Source organism: Pocillopora verrucosa, chromosome 12, assembly GCF_036669915.1.
Source record: "Pocillopora verrucosa isolate sample1 chromosome 12, ASM3666991v2, whole genome shotgun sequence".
NCBI classification, from domain to species: domain Eukaryota; kingdom Metazoa; phylum Cnidaria; class Anthozoa; order Scleractinia; family Pocilloporidae; genus Pocillopora; species Pocillopora verrucosa.
The window spans coordinates 6256113-6268051 of NC_089323.1; the positions used below are offsets into that span (position 1 = coordinate 6256113).

Consider the following 11939-nt stretch of genomic DNA (forward strand, 5'->3'; position numbering starts at 1 on the left):
CTTACAAATCACCTGTCTTCGTCAGTATTCAATGACTCAAAAAAAAAAAAAGCAATGATTGATAGAGTTGATCTTATTCATAATAACCCTTTGACAATTTCCGCCAAATTCTGTTGCTAATACGAGGCGTATCTTGGATGCACTTTAATACCAATGAAATGCGCAAGGAAACAAAAACTTAAACCAAAATGATCATCAAGAGATCTTGTCAAAAAGGAGTACAAGATGAAAGCTTTTCCTCAGTTGCTACGATTCTTTCCCTCAGTATTAACAAAAAGTTAGAGTCTCGCTTGTAACTTTTTCTATCTCGCCTAAGCTTACCACAAACAAGATTTTCATTTCCTCTCAAATCTCAAGTCTAAAGCGAAAGTAAATTATTCATGCACCACACTCTCACTCATCATTTTTAATTTTCTCCACTCTGCGTGCAGTAAGCGAAATAATCAGTTTGTCTGAAAAGCGAATTGTAAATAAAATCTGAATAAAAATGTAAAACTTAATTGCCTGTCAACTTTGATCACTTAACTCTGAAAATAAAATAATTCTAATAATGCAAAAGTAAACCAGAGTTATCATTTCCTCTTTGAATTTCGACGCTTCCAAAAGATATGATTAAAGGTTTGTCTTTAGTCATTGTATGTACAAACAGAATGCGATAAAAATTCCATACTTTAGCTGGCTATTACTTATTTCTGATCACCTACACGACAAATTATCACAAATACACCACATGGGGAAATAAATTTATTTTTATTAGATTCTGGAATCCGTCCATTTCTTAAGTTTTGTTTACAAGTACAAAATTAATGTACTAAATAATGTTATAATAAAGTTCGGATATAACGCGCGCTGTCATTGGTTGATAGAGCGTGCTCTATGAGAGTATAGAGCATAGAGCTGAGCTTAAGCTGTCACGCCATCTGCCAATTGTACTGTGTTCGAGCTTTTCCGGGACTTCTTTTTAGCTTTTTTCCGATAATTGAAAGTGAAATTTCGGAACTGAAGCGAGCTGGCAAGTAGCAACAGAAGAATCAAACAAAGGTTTGTAAACATACCAGGCGCCGTAATTTACGTTATTAAAACGTGAGCAGATTCGAAAATCCTCAAAGGAAAAGCAAAATAAACATTCCGAGTTTTAAAGATTTTCACGCTCGGTTAGATTGCAAGCTTACGTACGGTAATAAAAATCGTATAGTATATAAAGTTCAGTGTTCAAAAACAAAACAGAACAAAACAGAAATGATGAAAAATATAACCAAACTGGCATAATTGTTAAAATTCATACTAATCATGACGGTGTCTGAGCGAATATGATCATGCTGAATTTCATCGCGGCTTGCTCATCATGGCGATCTCCTGTCATCACAGTAAAGCAAGCCTCAGAAACTACATCGGCCGCCCTTCGAGTGAAAAAATAAGAGCTTGCTCTGATATCCTTTCCGATACGTTGAGTGGCAATTCACTTCAGTCACTACAGCCGAGTTTTGCGGCGCTATCATCCCGAGCGATCTTCATGTTCCGGTGAATTCGGCTGTCGTTCATTCAAAAAACATTCGCCTTGAACAGTTTGTTTTCTACCATCTCATGTGAAAAAACTCGCGTGTTTTTATGAGCCATAATTCGGCTGAAGTTCACTGAACATTTCACTTCAAGATTCTGTCTTAGAGACTTAAAAACTTCAGGCAAAAGTGTTAAATTCGACTTGCCGAATTATTTTATTTTTATTTTTATATCTTTATTATTTAGTTTGTAAACTATCGTGGAATGTGAGCTTTGATGGTTTGACACTTTTGACAGCTTTAGTCTTGAACAGCCAATCAGATTATTTTAACCACTCTAACAAGGATTCTGATTGGCTTATTGTAGCGTGCTTTATGAGAGTATAGAGCATGCTGACGACATTGTTGTTCGCTTTGGAAATAAAGTTTGTTTTGAAAATTAAAAGTAATGCTTGGGTAATTTAACAGATTCTTTATTATAAAACAAATAGAGAAGCCTTGACTGTGCTCTGTTCTGTTATGAAGCACTTAGGAAGCGGCTAGAGTACTCAAGAAGTGGGAAGAAACACTCGACTACGTCTCGTGTTTCTCCCTACACTTCTTTCGTGCTCTAGCCGCTTCCTGCGTGCTTTATAACAGAACAGAGCACAGTCAATGCTTCTCTATTTGTTAAATAAACTGAGGCCTGAAAACGTCAGGCTTTAATGAAGTTCAACATGGCGCATTGTTAAACGACGGGGTTCAGTTCGGGAGTCACCTCTTCATGTCCTATTAACACTGATTATTATAAGTTTCTCGTAAGTTTTTGCATTGGTTAGGGTGCGGTTAAACTTGAAGGATCACCTCATATCGACTGATATGTTAAATTGAATTGAATTAATTTTCAAAACATAGACTCATTTCATTTCCTTGTATATTCCTATTCGTGCGAGTTCTTATAATTTCAGATTTTCATTCACGTTTCCGAGCTTAATCTCGCGGCAAAATACTATCCTTGGGAACGGTCTTTCATTGAATGGTTATAAAACTTTTCAAATCCACCTAACACTTTATTGCAAAAAGCGTGATCTGCGTGTCCTAAAAGATTTAGAAACTGACTGAAGCCAATAGCAACTAAAACCTCGTTTAAGGGTCCATGATAACGAGGCTGGATAGATAAATTGCTATTGGTTGGTTGGTCAGAGTTACTTCTCCCCAGTTTCTTCTCTATTCGTTAGGTCGTCAAAACGACTCGAAAAGGGCCTGGACACGGTCCGCGTTTTGCCTGGGATCGCCTTTAAGAAACGTGTAAATCCCCGGATGTAATTTCTCTGCACGTGTTAGTACAATGGAGTAATCAGCTTCGGTAACCAGCTGTAGGTCCTGACGTAACTGTCTCTTAGCCGCGTCATTAAGTGGTACTGTACCGAGCGACCTGGAGAATGATTAGAAAAGGTCAAAGGTAACGGTTCACATAACAAGACCTAGGAAAGTTCTTGGTTATTTCAGCTGAGCTATTGAAAACTTGGGAGATAAGGAATTTTCTAATAGACGGAGTTTTACACAGTTCCGACGCTATTCCAAATGCCTGAACTGAACTCATTTGGTGGGTCCTTCTCAAATAAACTTCGTTGAGAATTTTCTGCTCGCAGTTAAAGGGATTTTCTGGATTCAAGCTTTTTCGTGGGGAGGGGGTTAAAACAAGATTGATGCGCGCCTACCCCTCCCCTAAAACAATTACAGTCAAACAATAACAAGCTAGGATTAATATTAGGTTGGGGGAGGGGGGAGGGGTTGGTGCGCAGCTTCTCAGAAACTGACATTAATGCCATAACATCGAGTTTTGCGGGAGATTGATTTGCGCCAAAGCTTATCTTTAACTGAATGAAGACAGGGCTACAACTTTCCGTCGTTCACATGTCGTGAGGCTACGAAGTTATTGGATCAAAGAGGCCATACTTACGATTGTGTTTCCACGTATTTGATGAGAGCGAGGGCTTTTCGGTCGAGAAGGCGTAAGAAGTTGTCAATGAATCCTTCACGAACACCACAGACATGTGGAAGAATTTGGATCTGGAAGGAAACACAAAACACGATGAAAGAAATATGAATCGTGCAACATGTGCACAAAATGAGCAACCAGTGATAGTGTGTTCATCAAATCTTTTTGCAAATTTTGTGGAAAGGGCCTCTTCTTGTCATCAAGGCTTGTCTCGGTTTCCGCAGCGTAAGCGACAAAGAGTTTTACGAATATTCATGGTTTTGGTTCAAATCAGATTACATTCCAGGCTCCCGTTAAGTTGTGGAGATTTGGTGGCCTTAAGATTAGCGCGCTGGACTCCAAGCCGAGAGGTTTGGGTTCGAGATCAGGCCGGGTCCTCAACTCGCTGTCCCTCCCCACCCAGGAGTATATGGGTACCGATGAACTTCCATCTGACTTCCCATTAAGAGGAGAGTAGTAATACTATAAGTCGTTTCTTACCACGACAAGCGGGATGAACTCCAGCTGACTCAACTCTGCCGATGAATTCCAGAAATTCCCATAAATCTTCACGGGCCAAACACGCTCCATGGTGTTTTTCTGTCGAAGCCTAACAAGTTCACCACCCAAGTATAATACAAGAATAGGTGTTCTCAATACACAGAATACTTACATCATGCATAAATGTTTGTACTAAGAGGCCGATTTCTTCCGAGTAATGAAGCAAACCCCTACAAGAAGGAGATGAAAAATGTAAACTTAACTACTTAGTAGATGGACAAATCCAGTCATTCCTCAATCAACAAACATCCTTTTAAAACAGCCATCTCACTTAAGGTTTTCAAATTACTTCACTCCAAAATTTCTTCAATTGTAAATTTATTGAAAAATGGCCAAGGAAGTAAGTAAGTGATGTATGTAATGACGGATTTCTTTAGCGCCATATCTATTAGCTAATGGCGCTTTAAGATACTTTGCGGGGGGGACTTTGGTAAGACTGAAATGAACATATTTGCAGATTTCCCCAATTTTTGGATCAAGGCCAGACCACAACACCGGTAGCTACGTTCCCAACTCTTTGCGAGAACTGTGTAGGTTCCCCTGCTAACCAGTATAGTGAAGATGCAGGAGACGGCGCTTACGGTTTATCGTCCTTGTCAGACAAGACTAGAATGTCTAACCGTGTGCAGATGTCGTAGCAAAGGCCGCGCATTATCCTCAGATATGTTAAGACCCGGAGTGTTGATCCGGTCTGAGGCTTGAACACGCGATCTCTCGCACGGCAGTCCGGCTCTTTAAAACATGAACTACCTACTGATTGACAAGTAAGAGTTACAACAAACTTCTCTATGGCAACCTACTGTAAATTCTAGTACGGCACTTACAGTTCCGGGAAAACAGGCGTATCCTCTGCTTCTTCTGACAAAAGTGCTGACTCGATGTCAATAAACTCTCTACGAATCACGATGTGTTCGTTATAGGGGCAAGTCTGTTTGACCTCCCGGGTATCCATGTCAACAAGAGTACTTGGCAGACTACTGGCGATTATGCCTTTAACTGGAAGACTTAACGACTCTTTGGAACTTTGAGGCACAAAAAAAAAATTGTGAATGCACTATAACATACAACAAATTACAGACAGTGGTTTGTCCTTTACGTTCAGTAATACTCGTATATATTGTGCTAAATGAAACAATTAAGTTACCTAAGTTATATTCTAGGTAGAAAACGTTTATTTGAATAACGGCCTCTGGGCTTTCGTTTATGGAAAAAAACTGAATTTATCCCTAACTGAAAATCATCTGTTTGGCACAATGAACCTCACCACAAGGCTTTTTATGTACATCATTCGCCTTGATGAAGGCTAACGCTCAAAATATCAGTTTTAAAAACACTCACTACGGTGGCCAATTTATGTTAGGAACTCAGTAGATTTAACCAAATTATCTCGTTACACACCAAACATCACAGCACCACAGTTTCTGTAGTAACTTACATTGTACTCCTTTCATATATTTTAAGTTCTGTTTGTTTTTTTTTTCTTGACAATTCTTAGATGAAGATGCCAGGATCAGTTGGAATCAAGAAAGCTAAGGCAGTTGAGCAACTCCTCGAGGAGTTAGGAGTTGGTAGGTGAAACAGATTCGTTTGTGATTCGTTATTTATTTATTAATTTTTTTAATCACTAATATATGTTCTCCGCTGCTTAATTATCGTTTGGCAATGATTCGTAAAAATTAATAAGCAATGAGTCCGATCGTTTCCTTTTGAGTGAGACCATAATTGTTTCATTTTGTGTGTGGGGGCAAAGGTTTCTTTTTGGGGATATACGAAAAAGAAATTCATGATCGTGTGAAAACTCTTTTCCCTTTTTTTAATGGGGGGGTGGGGGGAGGTGTTGAGGAGAGAATATTACCAATCACATATTTCAGCCGTAGTTATTTGATTTTCTGCGCCACCTTTCCCAAGACAGTGAGCTAAATATTGCAAAGATTTAGGAAAAACATTTAACAGTTTAGACGTGGAGTCTTTGTAGTTCCGTGGTAGAGCATCGAAGCGCGGAATCCGAAGATCTGAGGTTCGATTCCTCATGGGGGCTCAGAATTGTTTCTTCGTCCCGCGCTCTTGACAAGACGAAAAAACATTTTTCTCTACCCTACAGTTGTTCTGATAGTCCTTCGCGATTGTACAACTTGTCCTTGTTGGGCTTGGGATGACGTAAAAACTCTGAAGGTTTTCGCTCACATGATGTATGTTCGCTTTCGCGACCAACAATTGAAGCTCGACTTGTAAATGCAAATCTAAATTCTCCCGAATTCAGTGCGTTTTTATCTTCCCTAGTTATACCCATCCATACTTTCCGATGTCTGTTTAACACGTTTTGAAGTCACTAAAGCGTAAGGTTACAATTCTTACATTCTATGGGCAGTCGGCCGGTGGTAAAATTTATGGTGCAAATTACGTTTCTTAAAACGTGTTAAGGCTTAAGGAAACTGTCCTCTGTTGTAACAGATTAATTATCCTCAGTCTGTCGACATAGAATCCGCTTCGCCACCTTTATAACTGCCGTTCGAAGCTCTCGGACACGCCAACAGTATAAAAAAGGGTTTATGGCTGAGTTCGCAAATGCTATCGTATCAGTTAAGTTCCAAGCAATTGTCCAGAGGCTTATGAAGAAGGTCAAAATTATCATGGCAGTAAAGAGCGGTAGATAACAGACGACCATCACAACAAAATACATAAAAGTATTTTTGGCGCTTTTCCATTTTCGTTCCATGTTGTGTTTCCTTTGATAATCTTGCGTGGAATTCGCTACGGCATTTCTTTGAGCGCGAATTTTTAACCGGTGGCGACAAATGATGAGGTAAATCCTCATGTAAGAAACAATGGAAAGTAATAGGTAGATAGGAATGCTAACTGCTATAGCAAAATAATAAGCGGTCATGTTCCATAGAACTAACAGAGACACCAGGCCATTGAACAACCAAAGGCTGATTGCGATAGGATGGCCTGATGCAAAGTCATCAACAACGGATATCTCATTTGATAGAGGAGAGCGAGGAATCGGTCCAGGCTTTTGGCAGTCATGGTTGAGATAGAAACGCCACCTGCTGTCAGAGCCATGGTCGTACATGGTTTGTACACGAAGCTAGCTTTTGTTAGCTCATAAGAGATATAGAGTGGTTGTGCTACAAATCCAACCAGAAGATCAGACACAGCCAAGTTGCAGAGGAACACTATGGATGGTGATCGAAGGAAAGGTGACTTCACTATGGCGACCAATACCAGTAAGTTACCAAATATGGATACAAAGATGAGTGGAACATTTAGAACGCAGTTAATGATGACAATCGTATCAGGGCGTTTATACTCATTTTCGTAAAGGTAATCTGTGATAGTATTGTTTCCCATCTTCTCTGTTAATTGTGGAAGTACAGCGAAAATTTAGCCACCGACGATGTGTACGTGTTCGTCACCGCGAAAGAATACCACAATCATTTTATATCTGTAACACGAAGATAAATTTCGTGATAACGATGTCCATTATTCATAAGCTTGTTTTTTGTGTTATTGTTGTTGTTGTTATTTAAATTTACACGTAATCCCTCAGACTGCCTTTTTTTGTGCGATGTTATGATTGAAATCTTGATAACTACAGCTGTTTTTACAGCCATGGCCGGTCACACAATCTGGCCTCATGCCGAACTTAACAGGTCACTTGTTAGTACATTTATATTTTAATTCGTCAAAGGTTGGATAAGTTCTTTAATTAAAGTCCTTGGCGATTCAAATTATTTTTTTCGTGGATTTAAACCTGCGTGAGCTAGTGTTAATAAACTGTAAATAAGGAGAGAAAAATTTAACATGAAACAAGCTGACTAGGAAACAGTATATTAGCAAGATGCTAATAACTTAGCGCCCCGCGTACATGGTTGAACATTGACAATATTTTAAGTGAAAGTACGGAAAACTAAATCAAGAACTTGGAAAATTGAGACAATAGCAAATTAGTGAGGCAGGGAGCATATTTGATACAAGGGAAAAGCTTACTTTACAAACGACTGGAATGAGAATTTGCCAGAAAGGCTCTGAAAGGGACCGGTAAATTGACAAGATAGTGATCGCACTTGTTTTGACATGCACAATATTTTTAAGATAGATGTATAGAATAAAAAGATTGGTACAAAACAATAGGGAAAGGCAACATGAAACTGAGAGGGTTGCAACCATTGTTGTTAAGACTTTTTACACCTCGCCGGTAAGACAGCTGTTTCTTTCCATCAATAAGTTTTGGTAAACTTTTAAATGACCCATTTTCCGAATCATTAAAGTTGATTGTTCTACAAAAAGGAAACAATTAGGCGAATCTAGAGATCAATTCCGAACTTTCCCTCTGCACTCCAGTATTCTAGGAAGTAACAGTGTACAGCCAACCTGCTTAGTTGGGCGAATTAATTGGGTAAATTTCTAAAAAAAAAAAACCGGTTAACGCTGTGTCTGCGAAAGCTCAAATATTGAGGGCTTTCTCACAAGTTATAATGCATACTTTACTCCAATTCTCTGATAAATGAATTTTTAGCTCTAAACTACCGTGGTAAAGGGGTTTGCGGTAGAAGACGATTTCCAGACGAAACAAGGGGAAGCGAGTGTATTTTGAGCTATCAAAGGGTTCTCAGAGGTTCACTTGGAGAGAGCTTACACCGACAACCAACTGAAGAACTAGTCCCTAGGGCTTTTCAAATCGCTGAAATTCAACATGGCGAACGCTTGACGTTTGATGCTCATCGACCGCTCCGTCATCTAAAATCAATATGTTCTTTGAATGAGTAGGGGTTGGTGGTTGGAAGAGAAAGCTGGAGGCAATGTAGACGCTTTGGCTATGAATTGGTCAAAGCCATAATGTAGCAACTGAAATATGGATTCCGAAGCTTTCGAGATCGCCAGAGGTCTATACAACTCGAAAGGTATCGTATTCGGACAATTTACTGTCTATGTAGATAATAGTATTTTCCATGATAAGCTGAATTACGCCTACAAGTTTTTGCGGGCGTAATTCAGCTCACCATGTCATGGTCTGGTGGAGGACAGACGCACAGACGACCTCAACATTTCTTTGCTCCTTTAAAAAAATACCAATAGGTTCCATGTTGCCGTGGGTCCGTGCAGTTACTGTAATTAATAATATACATAGAAAAATTACTCAGTTCTGATTGGTTAAGATAAATGCAGTTTTCAGGTAATTCAGTGCAGAAGAGGGTTAATTCAGTGCAAAGAAAGAAACAAATCAGACATTCTGATTGGTCAATAATCAAAGACACTCATAGATAGCCAATCAAATGCGAGCCTTGGATGTCGCAGCAAAATTTGAAAATTTGAAAATTTGCGAGCGAAACAATGGCCGGCGTTTTAAGTAGGCTTTCTTTTGCCACCGCAGCTGAAAAACAGCTTAAACAACGAAAACACTGTAAAAAGCACTGCTTTTTGGTTGTCGGTTTGGAAAAAGTGGTGTTTAGAGAAGGGAATTGCCGAGGAAATCGAAAATGACGAGCCGACCCAGCTTGACACTTTGCTCGAGCCATCCAACGCGGAAATAAAAAAAAAACAGGGTTAAACCTCGGAAACGACGATTCCATTTCATCGAAAGTGATTAGGACACAGACTGAACAATTCCTTGAACTGTTTAGACGGACTTTGAACTTTTTTGCAGAAGATATTATTTTGTGAAGATATCATTGCATAATTTATTATTGTTTTGATCGTACGCGGTTGTTTTGACCGAACACACGGTTTGAATGAATTATTTTTGCACTTGATGCGCGCTTTGCTTATATTTAATTATGATAAGCCATCTCGTATTTTTCCATGTATATTATTAACACGTAATCACATGATTTTTCTCGTGCAATTTGGAATAAACAAGCACTTGTTAATTTTTTCAAAGACCACAAATTGCACTCGCCCAACGGGCTCGTGCAATTTTGTTAGTCTTTAAAAAAATTTACTCGTGCTTATTTATTCCAAATTGCACTCGCAATCATGTGATTACCTATACAAACATGACGGAGCAAAAGTAAATTATCTTGAAGACAAATTCTTGGAAACTACTTATTAAATTTTTGGTGATTCGAGTGCGGCGTTTATTCGAGGGCGGCGTTTATTCGAGGGCGGCATTTATTGACCTATGAACGTTTTGCTTTCTGCACAAAAATTGTCTGAGGGAGAGTGCGCGCAGTAACCTTCAATCGACTTGCAAACATGCCCTTACATTTATCCTTGATCATCAACTGATTTTCCACGCTCGATTTTCCTCGTGCTTCTCTCTCGGAAAACAAATTGCTTTGCCTAACAGATACTGTCCATACATATTCAACGAAGCATGCTTCTGCGCAGAGTGGAGGCTATTGCTTACTTTTCTTCTAACTTCGTGTCTAAGGTGAAACAGTGTATGATCCATATAAATGAATAAAGGAGGCAAATATTTAAAGAAACTGAGGTGCTGCATCGGTGGGAGCGTATCGTCAAAGCGAGAGACAAAGGGCCAACGCTCGGAACATCAGATTTAAAACTCTTAACGGTGACTAATTTACGTTTACAACTCAGGTGATCGTACCAAACTACCTTTTTGATAACCCTAATGCAAAATACCCAAACTATACACTTTTATTAACTATTCTACATTGAAAAAAAAACAAAACGCCAAATTACCGTTATTTATCAAGAGAACATCCCAGCCATCTCGGGATTAATACGTCAGCTTAGAGGACAAATTCTAAATATATTAATACGTCAGCTTAGAGGCCAAATTCTAAATATGCACTGTGAAACAATAGAACTACTTTTGCCAGACAGGAATATTGAGATCGTTGCCTGTTCCAGGCGTTCATCTAGAAATCGAGGCGCGAAAGTAGCGTCAAAGAGGACTGAAAATAAAACGAGGGCTGAAACTGAGTCGTCTCCTGTCGTATCTTAATACGCGGCCGCGGGATCGCGAAAGACTGGCACTACCTCAACGAAAGGGACTATGGGAAAGAATAGGAAAGAGAACCTGTCCTTTTCCCCTCCCATCTACCCACGCGCTTCATTTTATAAGTAGAGAGACGACTGAGATGAGACAGGGGACTGAACAATGTAGAGCGAAAAACAACGCCTCTCTTTTGGTTAATTCTACCGCTACTGCCACATGCACCCGTTTACTAAATAAACGCCTGTAACATGCTGCTCAAACCGAGCAACATCATTACAAATTGCGCTCAAATTTATAGAACTAATGGAAAGATACTTCCTAGGATATTTAGTACCCGTGCAATTTGATCAGGTGTCAGCTGTACAAATTAGAAAGAAATTTGTTTGCACTAAATTGCATCTTCTCCCACGTACATCAATATTTATAAAACATGAAAACAAAGCATCCAACCATATTTCCGGACTTTTTTTTGTTTTGTTGGTTTAATTTTTTTTACTTTGATTTGTTTAATTTTTTGTTCTGTTTCGTTCCGTTTTATTTTGCTTTGCTCTTTTTTCTTTCAATACAAATTTTTTGTCTTGCATTCAAATTAAGATGTAAAAAAACCTTTTACAGTTCCAATTTTTAACAAACTGACTACTGGATCGACAAAAGATTGGCACGGACCAAAACTATTTAATTAGGTGATTAACATATGCAACTTCAAAAAAATTAGAATGAAGACGCCACAGAGCTTTGAGTCGTGTAACCACTTTCGAAAGAAGGACTCTGATGAAGGGTTAACGCTCGAAACTCGATAAGGTGGCTAATTAACAGTTAATAAATAGTTAATAAAACAAAGCTATCATGTCCTATCCCCACCGACGTAACACTGTAGTTTCTTTAAAAGCTTACACCCTTTATTCATCAGTTCTTTGTAGATTAACCTAAATATTACTGATTAGCCTTTCGAAGGCCTTTCATTTTCGGATTTTCTCAGATCATGTCCTCGGCTGAGGTTCGTTTTCATCTCTGC

The 11939-nt window shown here is 39.0% G+C and overlaps 1 protein-coding gene across 1 annotated transcript; it reads right to left on the minus strand.

The window, feature by feature from the left end:
• Window positions 1-2684: 2684 nt before the first annotated feature.
• LOC136277387 (guanine nucleotide exchange factor C9orf72 homolog) lies at window positions 2685-5212 on the minus strand. Its single transcript, XM_066159418.1, has 4 exons — window positions 4845-5212; window positions 4133-4190; window positions 3442-3551; window positions 2685-2913 (listed from the first exon to the last, which is right to left on the minus strand). The coding sequence occupies exons 1-4, from the start codon at window positions 4970-4972 to the stop codon at window positions 2721-2723; spliced, it is 489 nt and encodes a 162-aa protein (XP_066015515.1). The 5' UTR covers window positions 4973-5212; the 3' UTR covers window positions 2685-2720.
• Window positions 5213-11939: the final 6727 nt, after the last annotated feature.